The sequence below is a fragment of the Vanessa atalanta genome, chromosome 17 (genome assembly GCF_905147765.1).
Source record: "Vanessa atalanta chromosome 17, ilVanAtal1.2, whole genome shotgun sequence".
In the NCBI taxonomy this organism is placed as follows: Eukaryota; Metazoa; Arthropoda; class Insecta; order Lepidoptera; family Nymphalidae; genus Vanessa; species Vanessa atalanta.
The window spans coordinates 8622606-8641212 of NC_061887.1; the positions used below are offsets into that span (position 1 = coordinate 8622606).

The 18607-nt window shown below is 29.2% G+C and overlaps 1 protein-coding gene across 1 annotated transcript in view; it reads right to left on the minus strand.

Annotated features, from left to right (window-relative positions):
- Positions 1–375: 375 nt before the first annotated feature.
- Positions 376–18607, minus strand: part of LOC125070269 — a 32827-nt gene continuing 14595 nt past the window's right edge. The window contains exons 2-5 of the mRNA XM_047680062.1: positions 13466–13672; positions 8602–8719; positions 2637–2753; positions 376–696 (exon numbers count right to left, since the gene is read on the minus strand). Of these exons, the coding sequence (XP_047536018.1) occupies positions 495–696; positions 2637–2753; positions 8602–8719; positions 13466–13672 (644 nt within the window). The 3' untranslated portion in view covers positions 376–494. The remainder of the gene's footprint in view (positions 697–2636; positions 2754–8601; positions 8720–13465; positions 13673–18607) is intronic.

An 18607-nucleotide genomic window follows, 5' to 3' on the forward strand; every position in this document is an offset into this window, starting at 1 on the left:
GTACGATAAATTCTTAATTTAACAAATAATTTAAAACTTAATTTAACAAAATTTACTTATAGTTACGCTACATAATCTTATTCTATGTGTTACAAAATGTTTTGTTTCGTATAAAATTTTACATCTGGATTAAAATTTTGTATTATTTTAAGTTTTTTTTATTCCGTTTGTCGTAATAAGAGTTCTTTGTATTTTGTTTTATTTGTTTGATTCAGTGTATATTTGATTACACTTAATAATGATCTGCAATTAATTTTTTTATAGTGTTTGGATGCTAAATTTTAATAATCTCGTATTTTAAAAAGTGTACTTAACTAAATTATAATTATATTTTTTCATGTATCAAATTCTCATTTTAAAGATAGAGTTGTCTACGAAAGTAAATAACAAAACATTGTTTTTTTTTTATAAAAAATAGGTATCTTTTTAGGCCGAATGACTACAATGCTTTAGCACTTTTTTTACAAATAAAATCACTTTATAATGTATGAGTGTTATCGTCCGACGACAGCCCGAACAGTATTTCTCAGTATGTCAGTTACGAGTTCTGTTGTTCTTATGATCTTGATGCCGATCTGGTCGATAAGTGTCATGGCGGTTGAATATGGCAATGGTAGATTATCTTTTGTAGGACGCATCGTAAAGCGTGTTGGCATTGTGCCTGTACCGACGTTCGCCCATGCTATTGGTGTTGGTCTGAAAAAAGAAGAGATCAAGTAAATAAAATATAAATTATAAACATTTAGTGTATATCAAAATATTTTTATTCATTTTAAAACAATAATAATTTTTTATTCCACTATATTTCCATATATCAATTTATCTCTAGTAGACGTATTATTTCTTGGTCTTTATTAAAATTTAATATATTTGATTATTTATATGCCTGACAGCTTAGTTTCGACGCCGTTAGCGACTAAGTACACGCACACTAGTGATGTATTACGTTTGGCGAGTTTTAAGGGTTTGTATCACGCCCTCTAAGATGATAAAGTTGGCTTATTTGTTTTTTTTTAGTGCGACACTATATTTAAATATATAAATAAACTTAGATAAAAGCATTATAAAAATATAAAATAGATGGGTACACTTCTTTATTAACACATTATTTGAGTAGAGTGCCAGAAAGTAGAATATCATGTTCCGTTGGATTATCTTGAGTTAAGAAAATACTAGAAAAGAAATCTCAAACTATTTATATTGTCTAAGAGCTGCTGCTACAATTTCACTATTTTCATGTGGAGTACCTATCTATACTTATTAAATTATTTAGTATCATTGAATGCAATGTAATGTTTTTTATGTTAATTTTTGTTTGTCTTTTTTTATTATCTTTAAACAGTATAAAATATTGCTGCAAAGTGTCTATGTGTTCGCTTAGCTTCATTTCAAGTCGCGTGACAATTTTGATATTATTTCTATAAATTGTATAAAACAATGTCGCTTTCTGTTCCTATACGTATCTCCGCTTTCTTCTAATGAACCAGTCGATGGATTTTGAAACGGTTTTGGTGGGTTTTGAAACGAGGATGGTTTGAATATATGTGTAAATAGTTTGTATTATTTGTATTAGGTGTATTTTTAGACGAAGTTTATGACCGTCTATGAAGGTTAAAAAAAAACGTAAACGAATACAGTTCCGTACGCTTACGCGGCACACGCTGTATAAACAATAGGAAATACATCAAATCATTGAACTAGAAAATTGTAAGTCTTAAAAAATTTTAAGAGGTCTAATTCATTATTAATCCTTATTCAGATAATCTCAGAGAAATAAAACGATTAACTTAATAGTGATAATAATACAAGCCAAAGCCTTCTTTGTTTTTGAAGAGATGGCTGACTAAACTACGAGAGGTCTATTAAATGATTGTGCAAAATAGCAAATCAGCGATCTGATATTGTGTAATATTTTTTCATTTCAATGTAGTACAATGTTAACACACAATAATCCAATATGATTGTAAAGTGCGTCTTAATTTTAATGGAAACTATAATCGTAATTTTATGCATAATAACCTTTAAACCTGACTTCAACTGGTATGACTATCGGATTACATACGCACCTGCATCTCAATTATTATTGGTCTCTCGTGATATTATAATGAATTCGGAAAATTATATAACATAACACGTAGATCATTAATAATTATACACTAATAACAGGAAATATTATACAAATTAAATCTATGGGAAAACGATTAGAAAATATTTCTTATAGAATATTAAAAAATTATCTTATAAATATATCTTAGAAGTAGTATTGTTATTACAGAATTAACAAGAATATACTTTTTATAAGTAAATACTACATACTTATTTAACATAATTATTATTAGTTACGTACTTCTTATTTACACACATAGCTCTCATAATTACTCATGGTGTTTCTTATTATTATTAATTTTAAATGTTGATCCATTAATAAATAAAAAACCAGAATTTATTTCCGATTAAACCAGTACCGTAATTTTTTTTTTGTCATTTGCCAACGGACTCAAGCCTTGCGTAGCTCATACCAATACTCGCTTGGATAATTAATAAATCAATATTAAAAATAATTTTAAGTCTTCGATATCATAAATCATTCTAAAGTACTGGTATGTTTACCGATTATTACTTATACAGTTAGTTACCTCGGCGGCACAGTTGGCCTCATAGTGCTTGGTCTAGTTGTGAGAATTGGGGTCGGTCGGGGAGTCGTGACCGCCGACGAGGGACTGCCGACCATTACCTCATCTTCGCCTCCAAACCTGAAATTGAAAAAAAAAATAGCATTAATATAAAATATTATATCCGTTTTATTGGTATGTATACTTAGTAAATATAAAAACTTATTATATTGGAACGAATATGCTGACACATACAAGCTTTCTTACACTCTGGGTGGTTCAAAAAAATGGACCACCTGATCAGGTCAGAGGTCACCACCGTAGATAATGGCAATGTAAGATATATTATCAACCTTACATCAGCGATGCACACATAACCTTATATTTATTAAAAAATAATTAGCCTACTTTACATAATTTTTATGTTAAATATAACAATATTATATAATAAAATAAATACAAAAGAATAAATAAAATATTATCCCGCTATAAAAGTTATAAGTTCGTTATGTCATATAAAATCGGGATGCTAGAATTATACCTTCGTCGTAATGTTTACACTTTTACCTTAATCGGACTGATTTAATTAATATTATGAATTTTGGCTTTTAATTTAGTGAGCTAATTTATATCTAAGTGCACACTAGTGTCAACTGTCTCTATACACAGTGGTCAGAGTCAGCCAGTGTAACTAAGGGAACATAACATTTAGTTCCCAAGGTTTTTGGCGTGGGTGTAGTTAATATTATTTGCTAATATATAATACTTTTTCGCTAATTACGTTAGTATCTGTGTTTAGTGACTACTTACTACCGAACACCTATTTGTTAGTATGCCTGCTTATTTTAAACAAACAAAAACTAATAACTGTGAATTCACGAAAGATAGATGACGTTAGTTAGAGTTCCTTTCATCTTGAGGCTATCATATCGTTCGTCGCTAGCATTACTACTATTATGTATTTAAGATAAAATATTAAACAAAAGTAAATAGATAGCAATCGTTACGTAAACAGGAAAAAATAGAAAAATAGCGCATTTTACAGAAATTACATAGAAGAAAATAGAAGTAAATTTTCAGTTCTAAACAATTTTCTGTAAGATAAGTATGTTTTTTTTTTTTTAAATTGGAACATGTATGTGATAATATATAAACATTGTAATAATCATTTCTTTATTGAGTAATCAATCTTTCTCCACCGTCGCGTTGTTCGCACGCAATCGACGTGGGAATGCGTTGCTATAATGCATTGTTTATGCACTACGTCTTAGGGCTGTCATGTATATTCGTTATTCATATTAGATATGGACGTCAGAATCATAGAATAGAATAACTCCTTTAAGAATAATACCTATATTTTATATCGTATCAAAATCCAATGAAAATCATACTCAAAATTAAAATATACTTTGACAAGCACTTTTGAATCGTCATTTAACAAACTATGAGTGAAGCTACCACCGGTTCGAAATGCAGATTCTACCGAGAAGAATCGGCAAGAAACTCACTAGTTACTCTTTTTCAACATTTAAAAATACAAAGTCATGTTAGTTAAATACAATTGTATATGTATATAATACATCCTGCCTGGAATTTAACAAGTAAAGATATTGCTTAATCGATTTTTGTCCTGTAGAATATATACATATTCTTAAATGAACAACCATTTACGCGTACTGCCTTTTTGCTTCTGTTACCCGATTACACAGGTTTCGTAACTATTTCGTGTAGCAAGCATGTATGCTTTACAGTTTAAAAAAAAAAAAACATAATTTTTTACTACATTTTTTGGTTTCAATTTAATAAAAATGAATCAAATATTTCAACCATTTTTTTAAATATCAAGGAGATATTTAGCAAGTCAAAGTTGTGATTGTGTAATAATACAAATCGATTCTACCTCGAGGCAGCTTTGAAATATTAAAATAGATGGATATTCTGGATTTTGGCGTTAATAATTTTCACAAAAATCTGTACTTAACATAAATACATTTAGAACTTTTTTATAATTTACGTTGCCTTTTCTCTTTTCATAACTGTATCAGGTGTCTCTTGTTTCTCAATATGTTAGTAAGAGTGATTGTGTCAAGAACTGTATTTTTTTATATTATTTTGTTCAGATTTTCTTAAAAATGTATGGTCTAGATTAAAACAATTGTAAAAATAGATTTGGAAAGAAAAAAAGCAACGAAAGGATTCGGACATTTTTTTGTTTTAATTAATGCTTCCTGCAGGATAGATGTTGAAAAAGAGTAACTACTGAATTTCTTGCCGGTTCTTCTCGGTAGAATCTAGATTCGGGAGCGGTGGTAGCTTAACCTTTAGCCTACTTGAATAAAGTATATTTTGATTTGATAGCGACATATCGATTAGTTAGCTATCAATCTGAAATACAATAATCAATGCTTTTGATTAACAAGTAACGAGCCATTAAAGGCATTCGTATACGCCATATACATACTTAAAAAATAATGCTATACTATACGTAAGTGAATTAATTCTTGAATATAATAACCGGACATACTCGTAGATATATCGTGCGAATTTGACACAATCATGTACGCAAAACATGCGTGATATATTAGTTATTGTTAGGTACTAGATTATTCAAATAAAACTGGACACTTAGCTATAACAGATCATTAAATAATAGTTATTTTAATTTACGCCCAATGAAGTGGGTAAGTATTTGCTCAAACTTGTTGTTGCTTTTAATGAAATAATCAATAAACATTACATTATTACTTGGCGTAGGATACTTAAAATGAAATAGATACATTAAACATTCAAACATTGCGTTGATTCATTTAGAATTGAAAGTATTAATGAAATATGAAAGCGAATCTCAAAATAATACACGGAAGCGAAAGTCTGCGGAGATACGAAATATTAAATATATATATATAAGTACAAAAAAGCGTTTACATAAAACACGAACAAACAGAATATGATCAAAATCGAAATACTCTTTATTTAAGTAGGCTCAAGAAAGCATCGTCATGTTACGTGTTGAATTTAATGTATAGCTACCACGGGTTCGGAAAGTAGATTGTACCGAGAAGAACAGGCAAGAAACTCAGTAGTTACTCTTTTCCACCATTTTAATAACATAGTCCACGCTTTTTTCTTTTATATATCTTTTATATAATCTTGAATTGAGTAATATGCTTTATTTATTAAAGTTTTTTTGCCTGTATTGAACTGTATTGTCACCAGAACTTAAAAGTGCTTGCAAAATGAAATTTCACTCAAACGCATATAAATTAAATAAAAGTAGAAAAGTTAAATAAACAAAATATACGATTGTGTTTGTGTTATCAACAAAACTAAGATGTTGTAATCGACACATAACAGATAATAACTTATTGAATAAAACCAGTTAAACTGAATTGTGTTTTAAGGTAACAGAACGTTCACGCTGTTTATTATTAAACGCACGCGATTTTAAACTATACAATCTGAATAATTGTTATGCAACAAACTTAGTTTTCGAGAATCTGAGAATAATATATTTTCGAGTAATCTGAACCCATGACTATGTAACAATTACAGATGTCGTGGTTATATCTGTATGTAGATATGTATTTAGAAGTGTGTGTATTATACAGAATTCAATAATTTATTTTAAAATCGTATTATCTTTAAAAAAATCAAACTATCTTTCAATAACAGCATGAGCTATTAAAAATGGACGATATGGGACGATTGACGGTTAAAATATCAATTGTTACCAAATACATCAAATAATTTATAATTTCTTAAAAATTTGGTAACATCGATCATCAATATTTAAAAGTGTATTTAAAATTCGCTTCTTTACGTAATTAAATTTTATCGTCAATAGATATATTGAGGTCGTATTGTAGTAAAAGTTTTATTTTTAAGAAGGACAACTTATCGGCAAAATGTAATATGACGGAGGTCAGCCAGTTATTCCTATTCGCAGAATATCAATTTACAATATTATTACTATTATTTGACAAAAAGTTGTATTTTCAAAAGTGTCATATTTTTTTAAATATTTTATTTTGTTTAATTATATGAATTTCTTAGTCTTTTTAAAATTAAATTACATTAAATATGCTTAGACTACAATCACATAATTATGGATTACAAACATTTTATATATTTAAAACACATTTATTTAGAAAAACATTCAGGAACAGACGTATTTCAATAATAATATACTTAGGTATATTTTATAATAATATCATATATTTGGCATTCACCATTGAGGCAAAAAATTGCATAAAAAGAGTAAAAAAAAAAGAAACAGATACATTAAACGTTCAAACATGCCTTTGGTGACATGTTGGGAAAACACTATAAACATTATTTCATATATCTCGCTGTTTAAAAAAATATCATGGGACAGATCACTAATTTTGCCTGTACGAGGTCCTGGCCTCAATCCAGGCGTTTGATATTTTCATTAAGCAGGCTCTTTCCGGTTACAACGAGTCAAGGATTAATCCTTCACTCTCATTAGAGTGCACTTGTGCTTGCACGCACAATTTTATATGTAATCGGCCATCATTATTCCAAGGTAATGTATATTTTTTTTTATCTACATCAATTATTTATTAACGAGTATAACTTTTTTAATACACATGTAAATTAGGGCAGGAACGATATCAAGAATTCATTTGATATAATTTTGTTTGTCGAAGTGGTTGAACTTTAGGTTTGATGGGATAACTCAAAGGCATTATTTTAATATATATTATACTAGCTACCCAGCCCGGTTCTACACGGTTACAATAAGCTTTTAAATAAAACTTTTAGGTTGAAGTACAAACATAAAAAAAGTTATATCTTTTCCGGCTAGGAAGTTAAAAATGACGGTTTTTCTTTTATCTGTGTATGTATAAATATTTCTCTTCTATCACTCTATTTATTGATCAAAACTGAATTAAAATCAGTTGCGCAGTTCGAAAGATCTAAGCGTACAGACGTTGAGAAGCGACTTTGTTTTACACTATGTAGAGATTCATAATACTCGCAAATTGAATAAGTATAAACTTGCGTAAAATTTGAGATTGGTCTTATACAAGAAAAACAAGATCATTAAAATATATAGTTGATTACTATACCTAACTTTTTTAAGTTTAACAATGTGGTTTTTAGATAAATAATATTTAATTGGCAGAAAAAAATGACAGTCAATTATCTTAACGAACTAAAATGTTGTGCAATAAAGTATTTAAAATAAAAAAAATAAAATAAATAAAATGATCAACAATTAATTCTATGGTCAGCAAAAAAAGCCGAGTGGCAAGAACACGTGATTCTTAAACCGATTATTCCAGAAAAAGTCCATGCAAGACAGACAGAGTTTTCTTGTCCTTAAGAATGGGATATATTTACATTTACATGCTGTTAAAGTGGGACTTCAATGAGCAGTATGTAAACTGAAGATAAGTATCGATTTGAATTTGAATATCATTAAAACCACATAATCTTTTGGATTATTTTAAACACTAATGAACGATTCAAATTGCATAATAATTTTTATTTCAATACATCACTTTCATTTCATTATATTTTTGTTTAATATATAAGAAACAATTATGTACCTAAAATCTGGGAAGGCATTGACTAAAACACAGCAAAGCTAGTTTGGAATTTAGGGCTTGTAATAAAATTGTAAACAAAACTTGTTTGTGAAAAATAAATCAAGTTACTAATATTATTATATTATTGTTTAACATTTATAAACTCCTGTGCCTCGGAGCACGTAAAGCCATTAGTCCTGCACCTGAAGTTTAACTGCTTGTATCGAATTGCCGTACCATCAGATTATTAGAGTGAGGGTGGGTATAGAGTGTGCACTAGTTCACTATAATATCTTGAGCTTGTCTCAGAGACAGCCATTTGGTTAAGTTGCTATTTTACACCAAACGCTCTCTGCGACTTTACATTAATATTTTATTTATATAAATTGCATGTTCTTTTTTTATTAGTTAGATTGACGTTGTTTGAAACTTACCTATTAAGAAGAAGAGGTCGCGGTGGAGTGGCACTAGATGCTGGGGTATCAGACGTCGGAGCAGGTGTCGTAGGTACTGGTCGTAAAGTTGGCAGCGGTGACATCGGTACTTCGTTACCTGTTTATGGTTAAATAGGTCGGCTTTACATACATTACATTAGCAGTCTGTAAATATCTCACTGCTGGGCTAAGGCCCCCTCCCTTTGAGGAGAAGGTTTGGAGCATATTCCACATCGCTGCTCCAATTCCAGTTGGTGGAATACACATGGGCCAGAATTTCGTTGAAATTAGACAATATAGGTTTCCTCACGATGTTTTCCTTCATCGCCTAGCACGAGATGAATTATAAGCACAAATTAAGTACATAAAAATTCAGTGGTGCCTGCCTGGGCTCGAATCCGAAATCATCGGTTAAGATGCACGCCTTCTAACCACTGGGCCACCTCGGCTCGGATCGGTTTAAAATATTAAAAATACTGCAACACAATAAAAATTAAAATATTATCTGGTGACCGCTAATTCTCAGGTGGTCACTAATTCTGTTTGCCAGTTTGCCAATAGTCTTTCCATAATAAATAACAAACAATACAAATTGTAAGGAAGTAAACAGACAAACAGCAAAAAAAAAAATTTTGCACGTAGCGCTGGCCTTCCGTACCCATGCATGGTTAAATTGTAATAAATATAATAATAATATTGCGATACTAGATTAAAAAAAAGTTAGATACAGTATGTTGTATATATAGAGATTATTATAATATTTAATGTTAATAAAACGCATTAATCATATATAAATTGATATATCTATATGTATACCGTATGTGTGTAGACTTTATTATATTTTTTATTTACAACATTCTCAAGTCTCTAATTGTGTAAATTACACTGGATCACTTACCATTCACATACCATAAAATCCATGAATATAGAGTATTTATATTAACCAGAATAAACAGCGATTAAGTGTTACCCATACATTTTATATTCCATTGCCTACCATCCATAAGAATGTTTATTATGATACATAGTTTATTTTTAATAGGGGCAACACCTAATTATGTTACGCAGTACACAGTTTCTGCCAACTAGAACCTCGGAATCGTGACTTTCCAGTAAACTTGCTGATTCCTTCAAAATTAATATTGTATATTTTTTTAATTTAATCTTTCATTACATGATAAGTTTTAGTTTTTGTTTAATTGAATTAATTTTCTTTTTTTTTTAAGTACAATTTGAAGCACTCGACTATCTACCGTAGTAATGTACGGTATTAATATTGAGTGTAAGTTTTTTTTAAACTCAATATTAATACCGTTGTTATGGCACTTCGCACAATTCATTAATTTAAATAAGATTTATATTAATATTATTTAGAGTTTTGATTTATTAATTTGTTTTTTTATCCCGTTTCACTTTAACACTAATCGTAGAGATATGGAAATTTCATATTATTTTAGTTTATAGTTGCAAGACGGACATTCGTTATTATATATTATAGTGTGTAAATAGATCGTATGTTGTTAGAGATATAGGTTCATATGACGACATAGTCAGAGAGATGATGAGATTGATGGTCCAGAAACTTTCATAGCAACTAAGAAAACTATAACAAAACTTAAATGAGTTTTTGTAGGTCTCCTATATGCCTTTATATCTACCTTTTATAAGTAATTCACAGTAATCATAACTATGTATAATAAAATTAACAACGATGTTAGTTCAATTATCACAAAGTATAAAACATTATCAAAGTATCGTACGACAACGGAACGGCGTCACGAGACGGACGAAGTCGCATATAACGGATATTATTATTACTATTAATTATATTTCTAATTTGATGAACAATAAAACATTCACTCTTCCATTAATAAAAAATAGTCTTGGATACATTATACGAATATATTCATGTCATTATCTATGATTAATATAGTATTAAAATATAATGAACCGGTGAAGTCAAGATGATCCGATTCAAACTCGCGATATGTCATTGACCGACAAAACCAAAAAATACATCGTTAATTTTTCATTATATTAACGGCGATGAAGACAAAAAAAACCAATGAAAAAATTGTTTTTGCATTAATTGAATTAATCGAGTTGGATATGCAATAATCCATAAGAATCTAAAAATAAAAATTGTTTATGATATCATAAAAAAAAGCAAAGATCACCGTTTCGTTCGATCAGATCATCGATTTAGCTTGATTTTCACTTTACTTACGTTTCGAAGTTTCGAGTAATTTAATTTTTCGACAGATATGAAATTTTAGACGCGGTAAACCTTGCAAGCAGGAGAGTTTAACTCAGTTGCTTTTGGAATTATACCTAAAAAAACTTGTATTAATTTATATAGTCGCGATTCATTTCAAAAGTGAGCATAAGTATGCTATAACATCCTTAACTCATACTAATAATTAAAGGTATAGGACCACGCATACATCAAGTGGCCCATCAGGTATGTGACTCGTTTGGCGTCTTATTTAAAAAAAAACAACCGCATAACTGAAACGTGCCGCAAACGAAAAAAGAAAAATGTTTCTTGTTATCTAGTTAAATGTAGATCTTCTTTTAAATGTCAGTTGCTTGCTATGCCGTTTTTTGTGTTGTTTTTAAGATTAACCGGTACATACAACTTGTAAATACCGAAAACAATTATTGTCTTCTTTTAATAATAAGTAATGTTTATCCATCGTTGTTGTAAATTTACAATAGTTATTCTACACTATTAATCTATTTACAAAGAAGATAAATTGTCATACTCTTTTAGGTGGATCCTGTTTTTTGCGATAAAACACGTTCGGCATTCAAACACACAATAACTCTTTTATGTGTCGTAATTATACTTCAGATGCGATCACGAAAACTACATTTCATAAAATAATTTGAGATGATGAGCCACGTTTTAATATGGAAATAATGTTTTTAATTTATAAAAATGTTTTAGTTGAATAATAAATATGATAATAATTTACTTTTAGTGCCTGCGCAAACACAAGTACACACTGACCCGAACAGGACCGGAACGTAAGTTTAGGGGTTCCTGGGCTAACACTACTTAGGGGCCCACCTAAGACATATCTGAACGTAGACTTGAATTAAATTAATTGAATCGGTTTGATTAATTGCAGGACTCACAGGCCTGCAAACCATACGATCTGTTTAATTTAATAAAATTATAGTTTCTTTCGCATTATTACGATCTGTTTAATTTAATAAAGTTATAGATTCTTTCGCATTATCGTATATTTTTGACTTTGACTTGACTTAGCTGGGGCCCACTTGAATCCACGGGGTCCTGGGCTGACTCCCAAAAAGCCGTATGGTAGATCCGGCCCTGGACCCGAATTCGTGTCCAGGGCCGGAAACCCAGAAGGGCAAACGAAAATAATAAATATTTACCTATTTAATTACTACTCTTATTGTGGATATTGTTTTATCAAATTTCATAACGTTGACTGATTTTTTTCAATAACATTACAGTTTTAGATTATAATTATTAAATTTAAATCGATTATTTATATTTAAAAACATATTTACACTTACATTTACATATTAACACGATAACATATTACGACAATACTATTTCAATAATGATTTTACAAATTAATCGAGAAAATTTGACTTTAAAAAAAAGGTTTGGTTGATTTTAATAAAAAGTCCACAACGCTTAAATAATAAATTATTTCTTACATATTTGATTACTTTATGGAATAAACAGGTTCGTTGGTTTTAATTACTTTGTAGTGCGAAACTATCCAATACTTTACTTCAACCATAAGAGGAAAAAGGCCAAATAAACATTTGACAGTAAATTGACGTGATATCATTGGTCGAGCTTGATTTATCTATGATATTTCGTATGGATTTGCAAAAAAATTGCATGTTGAATGTCGACGAAATTATAATGATATATAGTAATGTGATGAATATGACGAAAATATATATAGTAATGTGCAATGGTGTTGTATTATAAATAAAGATATATTAATCATAAACTCTTGGTAGTGCACAACATAGCTGAGTTATTATCAAATCGCATGAAATACGTAAATCTAAAGTTTGTTTATTTTTTTTCCTGCTTCCATTGGAATAGGCTATACATAATCTAAAGGTATGTCATATGGATGAATAATTTTTATATAAGGACAATAAAAATTAAAACTGTAGGGACCACTTTTATATTATAAATTCATATAAACAAAAAAAAATCTTAAAATATAAATCATTTCTTCCAAGTGGGTTTCTATATACGTAGAAATTGTTTAACAGTTTGATTTGTTGTTTTTATTTATCCTTTGGATAATTTGGAAATTTCCTAAATGTCTGAAGGTTACATTGCCAGTTTCGTTTTTGTTTTTGTTTAAGAATACGTTCCAGATAAAACATTATGTCGTAACTTTAAGCTTTTATATTTTTTATTATTCACTTCTTCTAAACCTTTTTTATATAATTTATTATTTTTAAGGCGACATAATTTATACAAAAGTGTATAAAATCAGAATCATTTACATCAATAGTTACTAATATTGTAAATGCGAAAGTAGCTTTATCTGTCTGTCTGTGTGTTGCACTTTTACGGCCAATCCACTGAACCGAATATGATAAAATTTGGTATTAAGCAAGGTATCAACTACTTCGATTTACTTTTGGGGTGTTCAAAAGTAATTAATTAATGAATTTTAACAAATATTATTTAAGGCTCTAAGAAGTATCTAATCCTTCTATTTTCTATACTTACATTACTTGCCGCATTAAAATCCATTAAATACGTATATTAATAGATTTTTGAATTTATTAAAGCTTTTTATTTCTGATTTATACTCTGCAACTCTATAAGCCAACGAGGCGTATTACCTACCATTGCCAGATATGGTATTAAACTGCTCATTAGCCAGGAACACTTCGAAGTATCGCGTGAAGTCTCCCGTTGGATCCCATCTTGAAGACAGCTTCGCCCATTCGTCAGGATACTCATTTTTCAGTCGCTTGATTATCTTGACTGCTGTCCTTTTCTGACTTTCCGTGCATCGTATGCACTTTGTCCTTAAGGCTTCTGGCAAGAGCCCTGCGAAAAAGAAATAAAATTTATGTAAATATTAATTATTTATAGTGACGGCTTAAATAATACTCGCTAAAACTTTACTTAATTGTAAGCCCTTGAATTTAATGAAAATATATCGCATTCTTTTCATGATTTGATCATATTAATTTTTTCAATTTTCACTGTAATTTATCGAATGATTGGGGCTTTATGGCGAAACTGAAGGCTTTAACAAAGAAAGGAACAAAGAGTAAAGGATATTTTTTTTTTAATTTATTAATACTATATTCTTATGTAGTTTGCATTAATTGTCATTTAAACAACCTAAAAGTATATTAAGAAATAAAATATGCAAGCAAGGCAAAGATTAATTTATTTAAAAAAAAAACAAATAGAATCTATTTAACGTTGTTATTTTTATATTAAAGAGACAATCAATCTGTACTAAGATATTTTAAAACTCGTTACAAATACAGTCTGTAACAGATATACTTACAAATACGTTACTTTTATTTCATTTATTGTTTAGTTTTTAAACCTCACCTAATTATTTGGGTTTGAATTTGTATATAATAAAATATCGTGAAAAATCGTTAGTTTTACTATGTTTTTATAACATTTTGGTTTTCAAAGAGCGTCATTCAATTGAAATTATTGAAGGAACTGTATCAGAGAGGTTTTATTTTATTTCATTGATTTTATTCTGCTAATAATCTGAAATTTAAAGGAAATAATTTTATTATGTAATGGTTACATTTTTGTTTTCATTAAAAAGGAATATATTACAAATTCCCCTAAATACGAAACATTCAAAATATATATAACTCAGTTTTTATGTGACTATATTATTAAGAGTAATTATGCATGTTGTGTTTGGGTTTTATTTCCGTGTTCTATATTTTTTGTTATGTTTGTAGTTTTGCTTTAACTGGCTCAGGGAAGATTTAACATAATGATGATTTCTGTTGAGACTTTTAAATTTGAACTACCTGTATTAGATTGATTGTAGAATCTTTAAAACAATACATGAGAAATTGAAGCTACTAAATAAATAGCTATATAACTAATTTTACTAAATAACTAAATAAATTAGCTACTAAATAAATTAAAATCACTTATTACTAGAACACTTATATCTCAACCGATGATTACGAGCTTAGGCCTCAGCCCAGCAGTGGGACATTTAGGTACAGTGTTATAGAATATTGTTATATTTTGGCACTCTTCTTCATTAAAAAAATATAGTTTATGGTTTACCTTAATTTAGTTAACCCGTGCGAGGACGGTACGGATAATTATTTAAAAAAAAAAAAAAAAAGTTATGTTACGCTCTGGCAACTAAATAAATCGGCCGCATAAGTTGTTCTGGTTAAATCTGAGAACCTAATTGTTTCTTTCCTGCATACGAATTACGATTGAGTCACGAAAATAAATAGTTGTGCTATTGAATAATCGTATTGAACTTGAACTTCGAATGTAAACCTGCGTCTCTGTAGAACGAAATTGTTCCCTTTCGGTATATCGATTATTCGGTTTAATATATATATTGTATACGTAATTAATGGTACAAATAAATTACAAATAGTTTTAACTAAATTACACCATATTACGATTTTTAGTTACAGTACCTTCAGAATGGACCAGTCATCAGACCAGTATATTATCGATACACATTTTTTTTCTTTCGTATGAATGCTCAAGCAATGACATGTACAAAGAAATAAAAACGTTATTGTATTAGAAAAAAAACATGTTTGTTAAAAGTATAACGAGATATGAGGAACCTTGAATGTCACTAAAGTCAGCCAAATATCGACTACCTTTCATGCGATACGAACATATATATTTGTCACTATCGTTTTTTATTTGTCTCCGTTCAAATAACTATTGGTATTCTACATTTTGAATATATAAAATTGTAATATTGTCTATTATAGAGTAAAGTAAGGGAGACAGTTTATTAATGCACTTATATTTAATAAGCATGTGTCCTTGTTGTAAGAATATTTACTAAATGCTAGAACATATTAAATGTGATTCTTTGACTTAACGGTTTTCTGAGAAGATTAAAGAAAGATAACTTTAAGAACGTGATCAAAAACACGTGAAAAAATTCCACCTTGACAGACATTGCGCTTGTGTATAAGAAACGAGGAGTATTGTTCCAGAAATTTCCATGTTAGCTTGCGACCTATGACATCGAAGCGTTAATAAAAATATTTATTAAAAAGGTCTGCTTAAATAATTATTGACATCTTATAAATAAATAAAAAAGAAAAAGTATTTCGTATAAACATGTTTAAGCTGGTTTTGCGCTTATACCAAACATAAACAAAAAATATTATATTTCAATTATTTATCTGAGCATCTATTTTTTCTTAATTTATTAATGAGGATAAGAAATAGCATGTATACAGCCTATTAACTTCTGATTTAAGATAAATTTAGGTGGCTGTCGTTCTAGATTCGTGTCTGTGATCTTTGAGTATGATTGAAATATAAAATACACCTAGTGTCTATGGATTTCCAACCCTATAAAACTGCAACGTTTATTTGTTATCAAAATAAATATTGAAGAGTGTATTTCATTTTATTAATAGCGTATATTAAAATGAACGATTCAAACCAAACAACAACATTCAAGAAGGACAAAGAACTAAGACAATATTAGATCTCTTCGTCGCGGACGTGATTTCTACAATAATTAATTAATTAATGAATTACGTATATGCAATTTGATGTTTTTATCTCATTAAATTTTGAAATCATTAAGTCAAAGAGATAATAAAAATCTTTACTGTACGTGCACAAAAAGTCTTCGAGTTAAAAATTGTTGTGTTATATGATTAAATAGGTATCTGTTTTTTGGACACTATCAAAGTACGTATTTAAGTTATTTCCTTAAAGTATAATAATTTATTAACATATGCTGATATTATATATAACTTTGGCTTATAAAATAATTAATAATACTAATATGTTTTATAAATTTAAGATTTGTTCAGATATTTCACGTGTCAATCCTACCTTTATATTAAAAAGTACTTTACTTATCTCCCTTTAACAAAATATATTACTTAATTATTCAGTATTCGGCCGAATAATATGTAGATATGCGGTATCCGGCCAAATATAATAAAAGCAGCCGAATAGGCCGAACACCGAATAGCAACCGAATATTCGTTGCAAGCTTAATACTCGTATTATGTAACTTGTTAAAGCGAAGTAAAAATATTTTTAGATAGATCAGGTTAATGGTTTACATTATATTCTTCAAATAATGTAAAAATAATAACGATTAGTCTTGGGACTTTACAAAACAAGACAATGTAAGCTAGGATAGCTTACATTCTCTTGTTTTGTAAAGTTGTTGTGTAAAGTTGTTGTGTAAAGGTTATATTGATTATTTAATCAGCGATTTTTTAATTAATTAGGTATTTAGACTGTCACAAAGCGATTGACATGGTAATAATTGCCAACTAGTCTCGTAATAGTAGATGCCTTGTTTCAAACACATGCATACAAACAATTTAACCTTATATTAGTTTAATAAGTTAAAACTATTAACAATGTTTTTTTTTTTATAGTCTATACTTATTTAATACTTTAGACATTTTATTGTTGTATGCGCTAACCTCAGGAACATCAAACGTCTAATTTGAATAATTCGTTTTGCGCTATTAAGTCATAATTCGTTTATTGAGGAAGGTAGGCTTTATATCGCCGTCACGATCCTGAGGAACAAGTAATTGAATTGATTTAAATTATATACAACGGACATATAAAATAAAAATTTAATATGTATTCGCGGGTTATCTTTCTTGTGTATAAGAGCGGAATGAACGTAACTATTATTATAAAACAGCTACTGGTAAACTACTTTCTTATCTTTCTTAATAAATATCTAATAAAATAAAATTTAATTTTCAGTTTATGCTCTACATTTTTTCAGAAATGCATATTTTATAATTCATGTCATTTTATAATAAAAGTAACATAAAATAATCAAGAATGAAACAAAAAAAATAACATCTGAGTATTTTAAAGAGGATAATATAAATAATCAGAAAATTTAAACATAGCTTCAGTGGTTAAAATTCATGCTGAGGATGTGAACGTGCATGCAGATTAATTCTAAACAAAGGTTTAGAATTAATTTATTTTAACCACCGAATCACATTAGCTTTAAATTTATGTTTATTAGCAATAAAAAAAATCTAGAATTTGATGAGTTATGCTTGCTTGGGCTTGTGAGCTTGTTTAAGGAAGTGCCTGGTACTACCACTTACGTCTACTGCACAAAAATATAAATAATAACGTCCTCGGAATTAGGGACATAACAGCTTAGTTGTCGTGGTGCTGAACATGACACTGTGCCTGTAGTGATCAATTGTCATGTGGTTATTTCGCGATATCTATAAAAAAATCATAATGCGGTTTTCGTATTATTTACTTATTAGATTATTTATTATTTAGGTTTACACTGAAAATCGAATTGTCGAGAGCCGAGATGGCCTAGTGGTTAGAACGCGTGCTGAACGCGTTTGAACCCAATTACATCGGTTAAGATAACCGATGATTTCGGGTTCAAACCCAGGCAAGCACCATTGAATTTTCATGTGCTTAATTTGTGTTTATAATTAATTAATCTCTTGCTCGGCGGTGAAGGAAAACATCGTGAGAAACCTGCATGTGTCTAATTTTAACGAAATGCAACATGTGTATTCCACCAACTCGCATTGGAGCAGCGTGGTGGAATTTACTGCTAACCTTCTCCTCAAAGGAAAAGGAGGCCTTGGCCCAGCAGTGGGAAATTTACAGGTTGTTACTATTATATTATACTATTAACTACCGCAATCAGCTACTAAATGGAAAAAAGTGTGATTCTAGGTGTCGCCTATAACAATCACAGGAGGAGCAAAGATAGGTAAACGACTTTGAATGTGGATTGATATCATT